At 42.3% G+C, this 18408-nt stretch overlaps 1 protein-coding gene across 1 annotated transcript in view; it reads right to left on the reverse strand.

The window, feature by feature from the left end:
• The window catches only part of SH3TC2 (SH3 domain and tetratricopeptide repeats 2), a 62723-nt gene that overhangs the window by 17450 nt on the left and 26865 nt on the right, over positions 1-18408 (reverse strand). The window contains exons 9-12 of the mRNA XM_033180502.1: positions 13451-13584; positions 10585-10626; positions 8771-10465; positions 8483-8663 (exon numbers count right to left, since the gene is read on the reverse strand). Coding sequence (XP_033036393.1) covers positions 8483-8663; positions 8771-10465; positions 10585-10626; positions 13451-13584 — 2052 coding nt within the window. The remainder of the gene's footprint in view (positions 1-8482; positions 8664-8770; positions 10466-10584; positions 10627-13450; positions 13585-18408) is intronic.

Below are 18408 nucleotides of genomic sequence, written 5' to 3' on the forward strand. Positions count from 1 at the left end.
CATTTTCACTACGGATGTTCACTGTACATTCTGGATGCCCACTGCAACCCCCCGCCCCCATGCTCACCAACCTCCATATCTCCTTCTAGGGAAGAAGTTGAGTCTTCATTGCACCTATATTAGTCCATTTTCCCACTGCTGATAAAGACATACCCAAGACTGGGTAAATGATAAAGAAAAAGAGGTTTAATGGACTCTCAGTTCCATGTGTCTGGGAAGGCCTCACAATCATGGCAGAAGGTGAAAGGCACATCTTACATGGCAGAAGGCAAGAGAGAGAATGAAAGCCAAGCAAAAGGGGTTTCCTGTTATAAAATCATCAGATCTCATGAGACTTATTCACTACCACGAGAAGAGTATGGGGGAAACCACGCCATGACTCAATTACCTCCCACCAGGTCCCTCCCACAACACATGGGAATTATGTGAGCAATAATTCAAGATAAGATTTGGGTGGGGGACACAGCCAAACCATGTCACTACCCATAGCCAACTGATCACCAAAACCTGTCTGTTAAATCTACAGAACGTCTTTTAAATGTGTCCTGACCTCTCCATGCCTACTGCTATTCCCTCCACCTAAAACCTAAGCCTTCTCCACTTTTCAAAATATTACTTATCCTTCAAGCGCCTCCTCAAATGCTACCGCCTTGATAAAGTCTTCCCTGACAGATCACCCCCATCCTTTGCTTGAAAGCATTGTCTCCTTTCCCTCCAAACCTGCCCCTACACAAGCCTGCCGCTTCTTCCAATGAACATTTCCTGCCTTTGCTTGCTGTGGCTTTGAGCTTTGTGAGAATGCAAATCCCTAGAGGGGAATTTAGTTGAAGAAATCTATCCATTACATCAAGACCCACTTAATAAATTCCTCCTAAGCAATCTGTGCCAGGAAAAAAATTGCTCCAACAGATACATGTGTTTATGTTCTTTTGTCAGACAGTGAGAACCTCATACAGCTTTCCCCTTTTTACTCAGCTACCAGGAAGCTTAGTGCTAATTTACAGTAACCACCCCCAGGTGCATAGAAACACCCGTTTATCTGCATCTGTAGTTGGTCTTTGTTCTTTTATATTTTTTTTAAGTGTTCTGTAGGAGAAGGTGATTTACACATGCTAAATAAATACAGCATTACAGCATGTTTTCTTCGTTGAACTGGCCATTCTGCAAAGGGACAGTGACCTTATGTGTACAGGGGTTTCCTCTAACACCTAAAGTATTTCCCAATCTTCCATTCAGTATCACTCATATTAGTGGTAAAGCAAAAGTGGATATTTATTTCCTCCCAATTGTACAAATAGTAATCTTGGAGTTTAAAACTATAAACTATTCAAATTAAAAATCCTAATCTAGATCAATTTACAGAACAATGGAGTAAAAATTTCCAAAAATTTACTCCTCCATAAAAGCAATGAGAACAGGCAAAAATTATCTAAATAAAATTTTTCAGAACTCTGGATATTAACCAAAGGTTTGCAAGGAGTGTTTATTCAGGAAAACGGCTGAATCTTGTTGTGAAAGTGAGCTTCATTGCTTTTCAACTTGCCTTAGAGACATCTTGCTTGTCCCTAGCTCTGTGGTACACTTAAAAACCAACAGCCTCACAATAATGGTAGCTGGAAAAACCAGCAACCTAGCAACCACTGAAGGAGACAATGAGCTTGAAATCCCCCAAAGTTCCATCCCCAGGGAACTGTTACTGTTTGATCTGTTTGGAAGTTCCCTGGAAGCCTCTGCTCACAGGGCTTGTTTTCATTTAACCTCACTCAGAGCTCACTCAGCAAAGAACAGCCCTTTCCCTGAGGCATATGTCAAAAATAATCAGCAGCAATTGTTTAATATGGTCACTGCCTTAGGTGGTGAAAACATTTGGAGCAAACAAGAAAAGGTCAGAAAAAAACAACACACACACGAGAGGAACAGTTGGGAAATGACATGTCCATAAAAAGTTTTAAAAGTTCTGACATATTCCTGGGAATCTAGAAGACCCACATGCATGTGCAGGGCTGTGGGCATGACCAGGAAATGGCTAAGATTTTTATTTTTTTTAAAAAAGCTAATTATTACCCCAGAGTAACCATTAAGAAAATAACTGAAAGAAATACAGGATAAGAAATAACAAGGAAATTAAAATAATATACAAGAAAAAATCTATTTAACATAAAAGAATGCAGTAATGGAGAAACAGAAAAACAAAAAGATATAACCTATTAATATAGAGGAAAAAATAGCAAAATTGCAGACATAAATCCTGTCTTACCTGTAATTAAATGTAAATGTATTAAGCACTCTAGTTAAAAGACAAACATTGAAGAATAGAGAGGAAAGAAAATGTTTCTACTATATGCTGCCTACAAGAGACATACTTTAGATTCAAAGACACAAATAGACTAAAAGTATAGACCATGTTAACAGTAATCAAAGAGAGCTAGTGTGGCTATGCTAATATCAGATAAAAAGATCAAAATTGTAATTAAAGACAATGAAGGGCATTTTATAATGATAATAGACTCAATCCATCAGAAAGGCATAATTATAAACATACATGCAGCACCTAATAACAATGCCCCAAAATACATGTAGAAAAAGCTGACAGAATGGAAGGGAGAAATAGACAACTCAACAATAATTAGAGATTTTAATAACACACTTTCAATAATGGATAGAAGAACTAGACATAAGAACAACAAGGAAATTAAAAAATTTAATTAGACCTAAAAGATATTTATAGACTACACCAAACAACAACAGAATATACATTCTTCTCAAGTTTACATGGAACATCCTTCAGAATAGATCATATGTTGGGCCACCAAACAAATCTCAGCAAATGTAAAAAGAATAAAATCATACAAAGTTTGTTTTACCACCACAATGAAATGAAATTAGAAATCAGTAACAGAAGGAAATTTGGAAAATTCACAAATATGTGAAAATTAAACAACATACTCCTAAATAACCAGTGAACTGAAGAAGAATCACAAAGGATATTAGAAACTACTTTCAGATGAATGACAATAAACACAGCATACTGAAATATATAAAATGGCATAGGCACAAAACTCAGAGGAACATTTATGGCTGTAAATGCTTATATTAAAAGAGAAAAAGATCTCAAATCAATAACCTAATATTCCACCGTAAGACACTACACAAAAAGAACAAAGTAAACCCAAAGCAAACAGAGGAAATGAAATAATAAAGATGAGAGCAAAAATACGTGATACAGAGAACAGAAAAAAATCAATAAAGCCAAAATTTAATTTGTTTAAAAAAAAATTTTTTTTTTTTTTTGAGGCGGAGTCTCACTCTGTCGCCCAGGCTGGAGTGCAGTGGCTGAATCTCAGCTCACTGCAAGCTCTGCCTCCTGGGTTTACGCTATTCTCATGCCTCAGCCTCCCATGTAGCTAGGACTACAGGCGCCCGCCACCTCGCCTGGGTAGCTTTTTGTATTTTTTAGTAGAGACGGGGTTTCACCGGATTAGCCAGGATGGTCTCGATCTCCTGAACTCGTGATCCACCCGTCTCGGCCTCCCAAAGTGCTGGGATTTAAAAAAATTTTTTTAATGACAGAACTTTGGGTAGTCTGATCAAGAATAAAAAGAAAGAAGAGTCTCAGGAATTAAAGTGGACAATACTACCAACTTTATAGAAATTACAAAAAGATTATAAAAGAATGCTATGAACAATTGTATACCAACAAATTAGTTAATTTAGATGAAATGGACAACTACCAAGAAAGACAAAAACTACGAAAACCGCTCCAGAAGAAATAGAAAATCTAAACAAACCTATAACAACTAACAATATTGAATTAGCAATTTTCAAAAACAAAACAAAAAAACTCCTTACAAAGGTAAGTCAAGACTTAGAAGTCTTCGTTGGTGAATTTCATCAAATGTTTAAAGGAGAATTAATACCAATCCTTCACAAACTCTTTCAAGAAATTGAAAAGGAAGGAATATTTCCCAACTCATTCTATGAGGGATCAAGAAGTGAAAAGACAACCCATGGGCTGGGAAAAAAATCTGTAAATCATATATCTGATAAGGGACTCATATCCAGAATATACAAAGAATTTTTACAACTCAAAAATCAAAAGACAAACAACCCAATTTAAAAAATGGACAAGTGAATAGACATTTCTCCAAAGATACACAAAGGGCCAGAAGCACATGAAATGATGCTCAATATCTTTAGTCATTAGGAAAATGTAAGTCAAAACCACAATGAGATACAGTTTCACTCCCGCTAGGATGACTAAAATTTAAAAAGACAGACACTAACAAGTGGTGGTGAAGATGGGAGACATTGGAACCCTTATGCATTGCTAATGGGAATGAAAAATACTGCAAGCCACTTTTAAAAACAACCTAGCAGGTCCCCAAAAGTTTAAATATAGAATTATGGTGTGACTCTGTAATTTTGCTCCTAGGTCTACCCAAGAGAAATGAAAATACTTCTTCACACAAAAATTTGTTCATGAATGTTCGCAACAGCATTATTCATAATAGCCACAAAGCAGAAACAATTCAAATGTCCATCAACTGATGAAGGAATAAACAAATGTGGCATATCAGTACAACAAAATATTATTTGGCCATAAAAAATAATGAAGTATTGATACATGTGACAACATGGATGAACCTTGAAAACACTATGCTAAGTGAAAGAAGCCAGACACAAAAGGACAAATACTATATGATTCCATTTATATCAAATGTCCAGAATAGGCAAATCCATAGAGACAGAAAGTAGATTAGTGGTTTCCAGGGTTGGAGCGAGGTTGGGTAATGAGGGGTGACTGATGGGTACAGGCTTTCTTTCAGGGGCCATGAAAATGTTCTGAAATCAGATAGTGGTGATATTCACAACTGTGTGAATATACTGAAAACTAAATCACACACTTCAAAAGGCTGAATTTTATGGTGTGTAATGAAACCTCAATAAAACTATTAGTAAGTAGTTCCAGATCCAGCTCAATTCAGGAAACTCTTTTATAAAATTTTTGAATAGTCGGTCTCCGTTTGAATACTTGTAAAGGCAACAAGCTCACTCTTACATAGGGCAGACTGTTCTGTTTGTGGGTATTTGGATTGTTTTTTCTAACCACTGAATTCCCCAGTACCTGCCACAGTGCCTGACACAATGGAAGGGCTCCCATAGTGTGATAAAATGCTGGATTGACATTTCACAGTGATATTTTTAAATGAAAAAAAAGCAAGTAAGAGAAGAGTATATTATGTAATAGAAATTTTATCTTGATTCCATTTATGTAACTAAAACGTGCATATTATATTTAATATATCTAATATTTATTTAAGACAGAAAATATGTATCATATATAATCTTTAATATGCATGAAATATTCCTTCATGGGTATTTAAAAATCTTTAAGTAGTTACTTCAGGAAAGTATCAAGGAAAGGGAAGTTGGAAGGGAACCTTTATTTTTCACCTATAACCTTCAATACTAGTGTAATCTTTTTTTTTGTTTTTTTTCTTTTGAGACACAGTCTCGCTCTGTCACCCAGGCTGGAGTGCTGTGGTGTGACCGCGGCTTGCTGCAACCTCCGCCTCCCAGGTTCAAGCAATTCTCCTGCCTCTGCCTCCCAAGTAGCTGGGATTACAGGCACCCACCACCATGCCCGGCTAACTTTTTTGTATTTTTAGTAGAGACAGGGTTTCACCATGTTGACCAGGTTGGTTTTGAACTCCTGATCTCAAGTGATCCACCTGCCTCAGCCTGGTTAAAAAGGTGTAATGCTTTTTAACCTTAAGCAACTACATAATTTTAGAAAAACTATGTTCCTCACGAAGTAGAATATCAAATCTCTGATATTCTACTTCACTATATGTAATTTGGTTCTTTATCAGAGGAGAATCCCTAAGAAAAGACACACTGTGTTCTGTGGCTAATACTGCATAGGCCAGTGTTCTCAAAGGGCTGTTGGAATGGGCAGCTGAGGTTCCACTCGTGGCACTGTGACTACTTTGCTGGTCACTAAAGACCAAAGAGCCTGCCTCCAAGCTGCAAACACCTTTCTTTCCTTACCTGAGCCCTAAGCAAAAGAACCATGGACTCCCCCACACAAAACTCCACCATTCTCCATCATAATCATCATAATCATAAACAGTAGCCATGTCAGCATATAGCTTCAGCTCAAGGGCTGTGAGCTAGTGGACTAAGTTACTCACTAATGACTTGGCTACTCCAAACACACATGCACTGTATGTCTCTTCTGTGCCAAGCTCTGTGCTAGACATAATGTCTGCCCACAAGACCTTCTGAATATACTACAAAGTCTTTCAACCCCTAAAAGCTGAGGTCTGTGATTTCAAAGCCACCCTAGAAAGCCCACAACTTTAAGAATCTGCACCAAAAATTCAATACACTTTGGAAGCAGCAGGAATTCTAGTATGAATATTCAGTGTAAGAATACCATAACTAGCTGGTCCCAGACTCAACGTCTTACAGCTGGAAGGTACCTGATTCAACTTATCTTTACAGACAGAAGGAGACCAAGAAGAAAAGTGACTTATTTAAGGACATGTTATTAGGTCATGGCAGGTTTTCTGGCCCCTAATCCAGTTTTGGTTGCTCTTCTGCCAGCTCTGTGGCTTCTGACTCCCTTCAGTAACTTCTTGGGCCATCTGTAGACCCATCTCTGACCTCCTCTCCATCACCCCCATCACATCAGGACAGTGATTCTGCGTCCTGTCTTAACTAAGGCCTCCGTGGTCCATGCTAACAGCATCCAGGGCCTTCTCTCTGGCTTCCCCCTTAATATTCCAGTGGGTTTAGGCATTTGGAGTGGGGAGCTGGTGAGTAAAGGATGGCAGTGGGGTAGGTCATGTCTGGGAATATTTAAGACTGAGTTTGCCCAGTAGCCAGAGGTGCCAATAGCCTGACACATATTTGGCACTCTTGTTCCTGTTCCTTAGAATCCAACTTTTCCGGAGCCCAGTCCTACAATACCTCACCATGAGCATATGACTATGTCATCTCAATAGTTAATTCAAGCCTCCCTTCTGGATCTTCTCCAGAAGCATTCAGACTCCTAGGGTGTCCTAGAATGAAAGCAGGGTGGAGCTGGGGCCTCCTGACTCCTCACATGCTACATGGATCCAAAGCTCCCTCCCTGGGACTGAAGACAAAGACAGCAGGAGGTTTGGAGGATACCTGATTCTTGTAAGAGAGGGAAAGAATGAAGGAGAGTGAGAGGGAGACAGACTGGAGGAGAAAGAGAAGGGGGAGTGGAATTCATTATCTGATTATTCCTTATCTGATTGTCCAGGTGCACACAGTTACCATGTTGCTTAGAAATGCAAAAAAAAAAAAAAAAATTTCATTTCATTATCTTCTCCTCAACCACCTCTCTCTCTGCTTAACAGTAGCGAATTTACAAGCTATTCTGAATGCTGTATTTTAGAAGTCATTTATAATTATGAATGCAATCCTGCAAGGCAAATCTGTTGCAAAGTGAACTTGAAGATCTTGCAAACCATGCAGGATTTAATGGAATCAATTTAAGGCTTGTTACAAAGCAGAACTTCAGTCTGCCCACTGGCAAATAAGGATGAAACAGCATTAGACCAGTGAAGAAACAATGAAGAGAAAATCAACAGAAGATGGCAAAATCTGCAAGTGACAATAATGTGAATACCAAAGGGTTAAAGGAGGCATTTGGGTTAAACTATTAAGTTTTATTTTTTTAAAAATGAGGATTTTTAAGTGCTAAAAAATCAATCACAAAACAAAGAATGCCCCATTGTGCTGTTACATAATTTTGTCAGCACAATTAAGCCAAAAAGTCAACACTCCTTTTATTCCATGTTTATTCTAAGACATAGTTGAAATTATAATCCAAATATTCTTAACTAAAAGGTGAAAACACACTTCATTTCATAATCTACAATTTCATTTTAAAGGTAAGTTCCCAATAAAATTTTTTTTTACCATGACATTTTACACCCCTGCTTTCAGTGGGGGTGTCCTTTCTTTAAAACCAATTGCCCTCGGTAATGAAGACCTCCTGAAGGTTCCTCTGTCCTTGGTATAACTACCACTTCTCTGAATTATGCACCCTCAGCCATGATCCCGTGATAGGGATAGGGTTATAGAACACACAAGTAATGGTGGCATAGTTAAGATTACTGAGACCTACCTATGTATCAGGCACAATTATGAGTGTTCTATGAGCATTAACTCATTTATTCTTCACAATAACACTGTAAGATAGATGCCATTATTACCCTCCTTTGGCTGATGAGGAAACTGAGACACGGAGAAATTAAACAGTTTACCCAAGGCCACACCACTAATAAGTGATGGATGCACTGTGGTGGCTGCAGAGCCCTTGCTCTTTTGCACAATGCCCCTCCTATACCGTGTACATTTGGACTTGGCTTCCTGTGGGAAAGAACACTGCTTCTCCCTAAGGAAGGAAAGCTACTTCGAGGACAGTTCCTGAGCCCTGACTCACCTGGCGGTGTTGAGGTTCCGATAAAGCTGCCCTAGGGACTCCAGCAGCCTCCCTTCCATCTCCCGGTCCCTGAGTTGCTGAGCCAGGGCCAGCCAGTGCTCGTGGTAGGTGATACATGCCTCGGGATTTGGGGACACAGAGCTGTAGAAATGGCAGAGGGATTTGGTGGCCTGAAGCTGACCTGAACACAAAGCAGGAACATGAATGAGATGACTTGTGATAGGAAACAGATAAAACTTGCTCCAACAGTTTTCTCTATAGCTTCCCAGCAGCATGGGACATACTTACTCTTTAGGTGTCGATGCCTTAAGCCAAACAGCAATGCCGTTTCATAACACAGAAGGCCGTGGGTCAGCTGGTGTCCAGACACCAGAACTTGGGCCAACCAGAGAAACACCTGTACTAACTCCATGTCTGTCTCCTTACTGGCCTGAAGTTCACAATAGAGTCGTACAGTCTGCAGGAGATAGTTTCTGGCTGGATGCTGAGCCCAGGACTTAAGGCTCAGGTGGCCAAGATTGGCCATAGCCACTGCCTGGTTACGCACATCTCCCACCTCCTGGGCTCTGTTCAAGGCCCGAAGATAGCTCTTGGCTGCCCTGTTCACCCGGCCTTCACCTTGGAGTGCAAGTCCCAGGAGATTATAGACGACTCCCCTTTGAGTGAGACTCTCTGTCTCCTTCAGGGAGCATAGCAGTGGCTCAAGCACATCCAAAGCCTTCTTGGCCTGGCTGGCTAAGAGATAGGCCCATGCCAGGCAGAGAGAAGACTCAAAGGATTCCTGCTCACCGAGCAGCTGCCCTAGCACCAAGGCCTGGCTCAGGTAGTGGATGGCACCGTCAGGAGACCTGTGCTGGAGGTACACTTTGGAAAGGATGAGACACAGGGCCCTCTGGGTGCTCCGGTCTGCTAGTTCCTCACAGGCAGCCAGGGCCTGTCTGAGCATTGGGCAGGCCAAGGCAGAAACTTCACCCCAGCCTGGGGAGGGAACGCCAAGGAGCTTGGTTGTGTTCTGGAGGACCAGGTGGACCTGCCAAATAGGAAGAGACATCCCTTGGGCACTTTGGATACCATGTTGCTGGACAGAGGCCACTGCAAGGTGTGGAAGATATTTCTTGTCATACAGAAAACTCAGAACACTAGCCACAGCCTCAGAGGCAGGAGGGTGTCCAGAGAGGAGCTGCAGGCGCTCGGCGAAGGGCAGGACTTCCTCGTGCCGGCCTAGGCTCAGGAGCAAGCGGATGGCCAGAAAGCAGGCCCTGGCCTCCAGCGGGCTGCTGCCCACCACAATCCCCTGGCGCAGCACATAGGCCACCACGTCAAGTTCATGCTTGGCACTAGATTCACGGTCAGGCAGGCAGGCCAGCAGGGCACCTGCCTTTTCCAACAGGGTGGAGCCTTTATGTCTCAGCCTCTGCTTCAGGTAGATGGCAGCCAAATTGATGTACAGAGCAGCCACCAAGGATAGGTCCTCAAATGCTCCATTGAGAATGTGGATGGCCTCCTCAAAGTACACCCTGGCCTGAGAGAGTTTGACCTTCCTGATGCTCAGCCGGCCCAGGAGGAAGCAGAGCCGGGCATGGGCCCAGGTCATGTGGCTCTTCTTGGCCCACTTTCTTGATGCCTCCAGGTAGGCCACAAACTCATCCTCCTCAGAGAAGCTATAAAAGGAAGAAGTGAGGAAAGAGAAGGAGAAGTCATAGAGACTCTTAAAGTGGTCGGCATAACCCTCATGATCCAGAAAAGCCAATATGGGGGTGAAGTTCTCAGCCTCCTCCTCCTGACCAGTGCTTAGGTCCATGAGCAGTTCCGGGTCATCAAGGTCATCGGGCTCCGGCAGGTGATAGCTGTCTGAGGTGGCCGAGAGGAGCTCCTCCTCCAGGCTGGAGTCCTCAGAGCTGCTGGACTGTCTGGAGCCCACAGCCTGATGCTCCTCCCAGGCTCTGCCAGGCCTGACCTCCTTGAAGCCTTCGGGCTGGGATGCTGTAAGGACAGGCAAAGTTGAGCAACCTTGGGCACCTCCTAAGGTGGCCACTCTTGGCAAGAGGACAGAAGTGCTGTCCTCAAGGATGAATGTCAGGTTCAGCATGATCGCTACTCACCACTCAGATCATTTGGAGGATTCTGGATGGATTCAAACCCACCTAAGTAGAGATGAAGAACAGATCTGGTGTTAGGTCAGGATGGGCCACCAGGCCCATGCCTCCAGGTGTACCCCAGACCAGTGGCCCCTTAGGAGACTTGGCATTTAAGACCTTCAGTCATCATTAAGGAACAGGGCAGAATTATCCTTTCACCATCATCTTAAGAGCTGCAGGGGCCTAATCATCTTGTTTAACCCATGCACTTTACAACTGGGAACCAAGGTATACATGAAACTCAGAATCCGAGAAGAAAAGCTGGAAACACAGGCTGTATGTCAAGAGGTGTGGGTACTGTAAGGGGATGGGGGTGGGGACAGTGGAGGTCATGATCGAATCTGAAGGTCAGAGAGATGCGGCTCCCAAATCTCTCAGCGAGTTCACGATGGAGCCAGGACACAACCCCCAGCACAGAGCATGTGGGAGCACACGGTGCTTCCTCCCACTTCCAAATGTATCACATTCTTGCTTCTTCCCTCCTCCATTCATTCCTCGTTCATCCACTTGTCAGACATTGGTTCCATGTATCCATTCAGCTGGACACTGTGTTTGTAAAAGTGGCAGTGGGGAGGGGCCAGGAGTGAAGGGTGAATAAAAAGGAGCAAGGATGCATCTGAGGATGAAGTAGGGGATGGGAGAATCTGGAGTGCAGTTTTAGACATTTGGGGTTTGAGGTAGCTGCAGGAGCTCTAGGCAGACAATGATGTAGGTCTGGAGCCAAGGAGAAAAACTGAGACTTTGCAAACACAGGTTTGTGACCCACAGCAGGTCACAAATTGCTGGCCAGAGTCCCAGGACTAAATGTGATCACACAGGTGAGGCATTTGGGGGAAAAGAAAAGTAGTAGGGGAGTGAGGGAGGGGGAGATTGTTACTAAGCCTGGGCAACTCACTGGCAGCCAGTGGCCAGTGAGGGAGACTGAAAAGGCACAGTCAGAGAGAAAAGGGGGTTGCAGAGGCCAAGGTGACTTAAAACATAGCCACCTAATGCCACCAAGTGCAACCGGACTAGGTAAGAACCAAGAAGACACGTTGGGTTTGGCAGTGAAGAAGTGACTGCTGTTAGCTAAAGCAACCACAGTGGAACTGTGGAGTGAAGGCTAGCTTCACACTTCACAGGATGGCAGCTGCTAGAGGGAAGATTCTACCTCTTCTTAGCAGAGAAATAACAACTGTCTGTGCCACCACCCTGAGTTCTCCAGTGAACTCTGAGGACCAGCAAGCCCCTCACCAAGTCAAACCTTTTCCTGCTGTTCTCCAGAGAGGGCTTCTCCAGAGACTGTCACTGCAGAAACTCCAGATCTGCAACCCCCAAAGAGTAGAAAGCCCCGCAGCTCAAGATGGAGAGCTGTAGAGCTTGGCTAAGGAGAGCTGTTCAAGCCCCCTGGCCTCGCTGATGTGCAGGGGCACATGACCCTCATGGGCCACCTCTTCTCTCCTGGCCAGGACACCAGGAGCATGAGTGATGCGCAAGTTACAAAGTGGTGTCCCCTCTCTAGGAGGAAGAATTACAGAGGGCCATCCTTCCCTAGGGTGTAAGCCTTGGGGAAGCTGCAATTTACCAACAAGATATTCTCCTGCTGCTTGCCTTGGTGCTGGGGCAGCCTGCACAACCCTAAGGTGCAGACTGCATGCCACAGAGCTGCATTCCTGATCTTTGAGTGAGAGGCAAGTGCTGTCTGGGGCCTCCTCTTGCATCCTCCCCACCACTAGACCAACAGCTGGCAGAAATCATGATCCAAGTCTGCCCCCCAGGCCTTCTCCCCAAGGAACACTGCCAGGACACCTCAATTTTCAGACATCAGACTCCCATCTACTAGGCAGTGCTTACAACTCTAACTTCCTGCTCAACCTCATAAGGCAGTGTGATCTGCTTGTGGCTTGTGGCAAGAAAGCTCTGCTAGGGCAGGGTGCTGATACTGAGGCAAGTGCTTTCACAAATGCTCTGTATGCACGGACAAAGCTCTCAACTCCCTGCTCTACTCCTGGGAGATGGCCCGAGGGCCTTTTCAGCAGAATCTCTGGCTGTATCCATAAAATATGGATCATCTAATCTGGCTACACAGGAGCGGACACAACGTCACCCTCGATAAAGAGATGGGAGAAACAAAAATTCTTCCTCAGGTCACCATCAATGAGAAAATGTACTCCCTGACACAGGGCAGCAGGCCTCTCTCAAAGTAAGGGAAATGCATATCATTCAATCAGTCAGTCGGTCCTTCAGACACTGCTGAAAACTAGTCAGTTTGCCAGAGGAATCTTTCACAATTGTTGAGATCTGATTCTGTGACATAGAAAACATCCAAGACTAACACATCCAACAATTCAATGTCATTTTGTGTAGGGGGAAGTGTGGTAAAGTGGATTGCTCTGACTAGCAGTGCTCATCCTAGCTCAGGCACTAATTCTTTGGGGCCTGTTTCCCGATGTGTAATGTGAGACAAGCAATCATCCCTTAAGGCCTTTTTACAGCGGTAACATTTACAGCCCCACCCGTGTCACTGGGGGCCTACTTAAGTCCTAGAAGCTATCTCAGCCAGGACTCAGGAAGTTCTCCTTTCCCAAGATTAGGAGGGAAGACCCAGTACAGCTGACCACCCATGATATAGGTGAGTTGGTTTCATCATGTCTCATAGTTCCCCTGCAACCCCAGAATTACCTGAAATCTGAAGTGAAATGCTGCTAATCAAATATGATTCAGGTCATCAACAGAATAGTGGTCATGGCCACCCAAATTCATGAATAGGATTAGAATACTTCTGGTTAGGGACACTATCTTATTCTTGAGGACCGCAGGCTTTTGAAGGTGTCTGAGGACCAACACTCACTGAGCCGGTATACAGATGTGATGTCAGTACGAGCAAGAGTGTGGAGGAAGCTGCAACACTCAGTCTGCTTATCACTTCCCAGGGCCAACAGGGAGCATCTCTCCTCATCACTGAGAAAGGCAAAGTTCCTGCTCCTGCATCAGGGCAAAAAACGTAGAGACAGATTAGTGCAAGGCTTCAGACTCCATCTTCTCTTCTCTCCACACTAGGATGTAGTGGAGGATGCAGAAAAGCCATCGACCCATCTGCCCGTAGATGAAATTGGATTCCTCATCTCACCGTTGCATACTATATTTATACCCCCAAAAAAGAAGAGCTATTGCACATCACGCTGGGAGAACTGAGGGGTATGGTTGTCCAGTAGGTCAAAGTGGGGATGAAAATACCCCTCTTCTTAAAACCCCATCTCCCAAGAAAAACAAAGCCCCTTCTCTCAACCTCTACCCATTCTTTGAGACCCCATGGTACCCATTTTTAATGGAAGAAAAAGGAACTGATTGCCCTAAATGGAAGTGTTGAAAAGGGACCATTTAAAAAGTTTATTTGTCCTTAGGTTATTTCAATAAAAAGTGAGGGACAAGTGACACAATCTAGAGGAACAATGAAGAAAATCTGACCACAGTCAGAGGAATCTTTCACCATTGTTAAGGTCTGATTCCATGGCATAGAACAACAGTCTAGTCAACATTAAGAGGATTGGAATCGCTAAGGGAAAGAAGTGGGTAAAAGGAAGATCAGGGGAGCTGAAAGAAATGATTATAAACAATAGAGATCTTGATACTCATGCTGTTGTGTAAACTAACTGTTAAGCCTAATTTGCTTACTGGAGATTTGTTACAGAATTGAGTAATTTAAAAACTAGCAGTGCCTTAGAAGCTATTGGATTGCATCTATCTGAACAATTTTTTAGGCCACTTTTAGTTCTAAAAAGAGAATGTTTTAATGTCAGAACCCATTTTTAAAACAAAATTAACTTGGAAACCCAGGAGTTGATAGTAGTTAACACTTTGGAAGGAAGTAATATGAAAAACCAGATACTGTTGTTTTATTTAATCCACACATTTGCCATGCAAGACAGGTACTACCCTTATCCTTTTTACAGGTGAATAAACTGAGGCACAGCAAAATGAAGTTAGTGGTTAGGGAGTGGTAGAGCAGGACATAAGAACTTCTCTAGTTAAAGTAGTATTCAAGGAGGGGATGGGACGGGGGTACTGTAATCAGCCATTACCATTTGTCCCCATAACTCAGGTAAATGTAGTTTGAAAGCCCGTGATGAGAAAACTAATAATAGCACCACACTTACCGGGCCCCCATCTCCCTGGGCTGGTCATTAGATTGTCCCCAATACCACGGAAGCTTCTAATCTCAAAACAGCATGTAATTGAAATCTACAACCAGATTCAATCGGGATGAGTTGATCCCGAAGTTTTACAGATCTCTTAAATTTTACAATGTATTCCTAAATTTACTATTTCATTTACTGTTGATAACAACTTTATGGTGCAGGTTTTTTAAATCCATGTTTGTAGATTAAGAAAAGGATTCAGAGTGGTTCAGTGACATGCTAAGAATTGCATGGCTAGAAAGTGGTAAAGCTGAAACTAAAACTGAGGTCTTCTACCTCTGTGTGCATTGCCTCACAGCATCTGCTAAAGTCCTGAGTTCCAGGACAACTTAGAGAATTTACAATTTAGAGAAAGGCCAAGAAGCTTAACAAATTGCATTAGAGATTTCCAAACATGAAAACTGGGTTAGAAGAACATGGCAAAGCTTTTGGCAATATGGCAAGTTGAAGGGCTCTAAAAGAGCCACTCTCCCCCATATCTACAGAAAAATCCTGCATACAATGTAACAAAGATGACTATTTTAGCATATTCTTTAAAGAAAGAAGGGAAATCACTGGAAGCCAGTAATAAAAGCAAAAACCAAACCCAGATTGGCAGGTAAGAGCAGATGGCCCAGAGCCCCTGGTGGTTTCAGCTGGGACTTTGGCCTTCAGAACTGGGGTGACCTTCTAATGCCCACCCCAAGAACAGGAGATGTTACTCAGACCTGCCTGAAAGCAGGGAGCCAAATTACACTCCCTGCAGTCTGAAATGGTTCAACTGCTATAAAGAGCAGATTGGAAAATTTCTTCCTACCTGCCGAGAACACAGTTTTCATCTATTTGAGTTCCTGGAAAACATCAAACACCTAGGCTTATGCCACACCTAGGCTTATGCCACTGGGACGTGTGGGATCTGAATTTCCACTACCTGGTGTTGCTACCACGTTCCAGGAATTAACAGTAAAAAATCAGTCCTGGATCATTACTCCCTAAGGTTCCAGGAGAAGCAAATGCAAAACCAAGGTTTTCTTCAGTCCAGGATCCATATAAAGCCCATCTTTTAAAATGTTGAAAATTAGTTCATGTAACAGAAAATATAAACCATGCAATAAAATGAACTATTCACAAAGAGAGCCAGCAGTGCACAAATAACTATATTAACACTAAAAAAAAACTAGAAATGACAATAATCTGAAGAATTTATAAGAGTGATTAAAAAGGTGAAATAATAAGAAAAAATAGAAGCTACAATGAAAAGATGGAACACTATGAGAAGAAACAGCTATATATGAAAAATAGCAAAATACAAATCCTGGAAAATGGAAAATAAAGGCACAGAAATAAAGAACTACGTGGGTGGGTTAAACAGCAAGTTTAGTCATAGCGGAGGTGAGAATTAGTGAAACTGAAGATTATGTCAAGAAAGCCAATCAGAATTTAGCCTGATGTGACAAAAAGATTAAAAAAAATAAAAAAACTGATTAAGCAAGAATGAGGATAGAATAAGTCCAACATACCTCTAATAGGAATTCCAGAAGAGAGACTAAAAGAATGAGAGAGAGGCAATATTCAAAGGAAGAAGGACTGAAAATTTTCCAGAATTGAAGAAAGACATGAATCTTCATATTGAAGAAACCCACCAAGTCCTGAGCAAAATAAATAAAAATAATATCATTTTTAAAATGATGTCCATGTCTTTATGCTTACAGGTCTTTTGAAGTTGTCTATTTCTCCTACGCCTCCTTTCTTGGTTTAATTACTATTGACAGTTCAATTTCATGGAATGAATGAATTAAATATAAAAGATAACATCATAAATTAATGAAATAAAAACAAAGAAAGTAGAAGAAAATGATCAAGGCAAATGTTGTCATTAATGAAGTATCATTATAAAAACAAAAACCAATAAAGATGGTCAACAAAAGAAAAAATGATTCTCTGAAAAGACTAATAAAATGGACAAGGCCCTGGCAACATGGATTTGCAATTTTATATTTAAAGTTACTTTTTCCTGCAAACTTTGAAGATGTTATGCTATACCTAGCTAAATTATCATTCAAGAATATATTTTAAGTATTATATATATTTAAGACATGTCAAGACTCAGGACTGAAAGTATTTATAACCCACAGATCTTCACTGAAATAGCTACTAAAATAGATACTCTATGAAGAAGAAGTGGACAACCTGCTGTCAATATGTAATAAAATATATTACACGTAGACACGTCATGCAAAGAAATGGCTATGAGACCAACGGCAGAATTATCAGTAGCAAAAATAGATGCCACAAGAAACTGAATTATAAAGACACAGGCAATATGAAGAATAAAAGAGGGGGACGTAACAAAAGAATGTTTTCTAACTGTAATACTCTCAAATACTAGCTTTTTTCCAACATTCTTTTTGGTTTTGAGTACATTAATTTATCAATCTTACTTAGTTTTTTAATTTAGGCACGTAAGTATACACACATCCTTTAGGGAGTAATATACAAGCACAAAAAGAGAACCTACACGGAGAAGATGGAGACTTCAGCAAAGGCTGAATTTCTTCTCAGAACCCTGACGCCCAACGAACATAGAGAAAGAGTGACACCCAGTGGCCAGTCGGAAGGCAGCGTGCAGAGACTTCAGCCGCTTACTTGCGTGAAGTTGGGTCATTCCTCCGAGCTCAACACCCATCTTTTGGTTGCTGTGATTCAAGGAGCTCTGATATCTGGAGAGTGCTTTTGGGGATATGCAAGGAGCCGGTTCCCCTCTTCTCCTTGTGCCACCCCCCCCTGTTTTCTGGCTCATTTTCCCCTTCTGTACCAAATGTGCAACCTCTGGTGCATTAGGTCCCACAACTGACCAGGCACAGGAGAATGTCGTAGTCCACCTCACAGAGCACGGGGGACACTGCCCTTCAGTGTGAGAGGACCCATTACAGCTAAGCCAGTGAAAATGTGATGACTGAATTAATTCAGTAGTGCTGACTTACTGTCATTTGAGATAAATTAGCGTGAGGTCCAGAAGTCCAAATATAAGTTATGAAAATGACACCTGTCCCCAATATCCTATTAAAACTGCCTCTCCAGATCACCACCCACAACAATGGTAATGACACAAACAACAATAAGAACAAGTGTCTGTGGATCATGCACACACACACACACACTGTGCCAGGCACCATTCTAAGGGATTTGTGTGTATTATTAGCTCATTTAAAGTCACAGCAATCCTGTTAGGCAAGTGCTAACATTCTACACATTTTACAGATAAGAAAACTGAGGCATGGAGAGAGAAATGTATGTGTCCAAAGACACAGAGCTGGTAAGCCAGTGGAGGCACAAGCTGTGCTCACATGGTCTTGAAAGCCTTTTGGGCAGCCTGACTCCAGAACTCTGTAAGTCATTTAGCTATTGTGCTTCCGGAAGACCTCCCAATGGCCAGTCCCAAAAGCCTGTCTTCACTTGGCCCTGCTGTGCCTCTCTGATGACAGCACAGGTGTCAGCCCCGCCTCCCCCGCAGCTTGTTTCTTCCTCTCTGTGGCTCCTCTGTCTCCTCTCTGCGTTCTCTCTTCCTCTGCTCTGTAAATGGAGGCATCCTCCAGTGTTCTTCCCCCATTCCTATTTTCCATTCTCTTTA

The sequence above is a fragment of the Trachypithecus francoisi genome, unplaced genomic scaffold (assembly GCF_009764315.1).
Source record: "Trachypithecus francoisi isolate TF-2019V2 unplaced genomic scaffold, Tfra_2.0 Lachesis_group2, whole genome shotgun sequence".
In the NCBI taxonomy this organism is placed as follows: Eukaryota; Metazoa; Chordata; class Mammalia; order Primates; family Cercopithecidae; genus Trachypithecus; species Trachypithecus francoisi.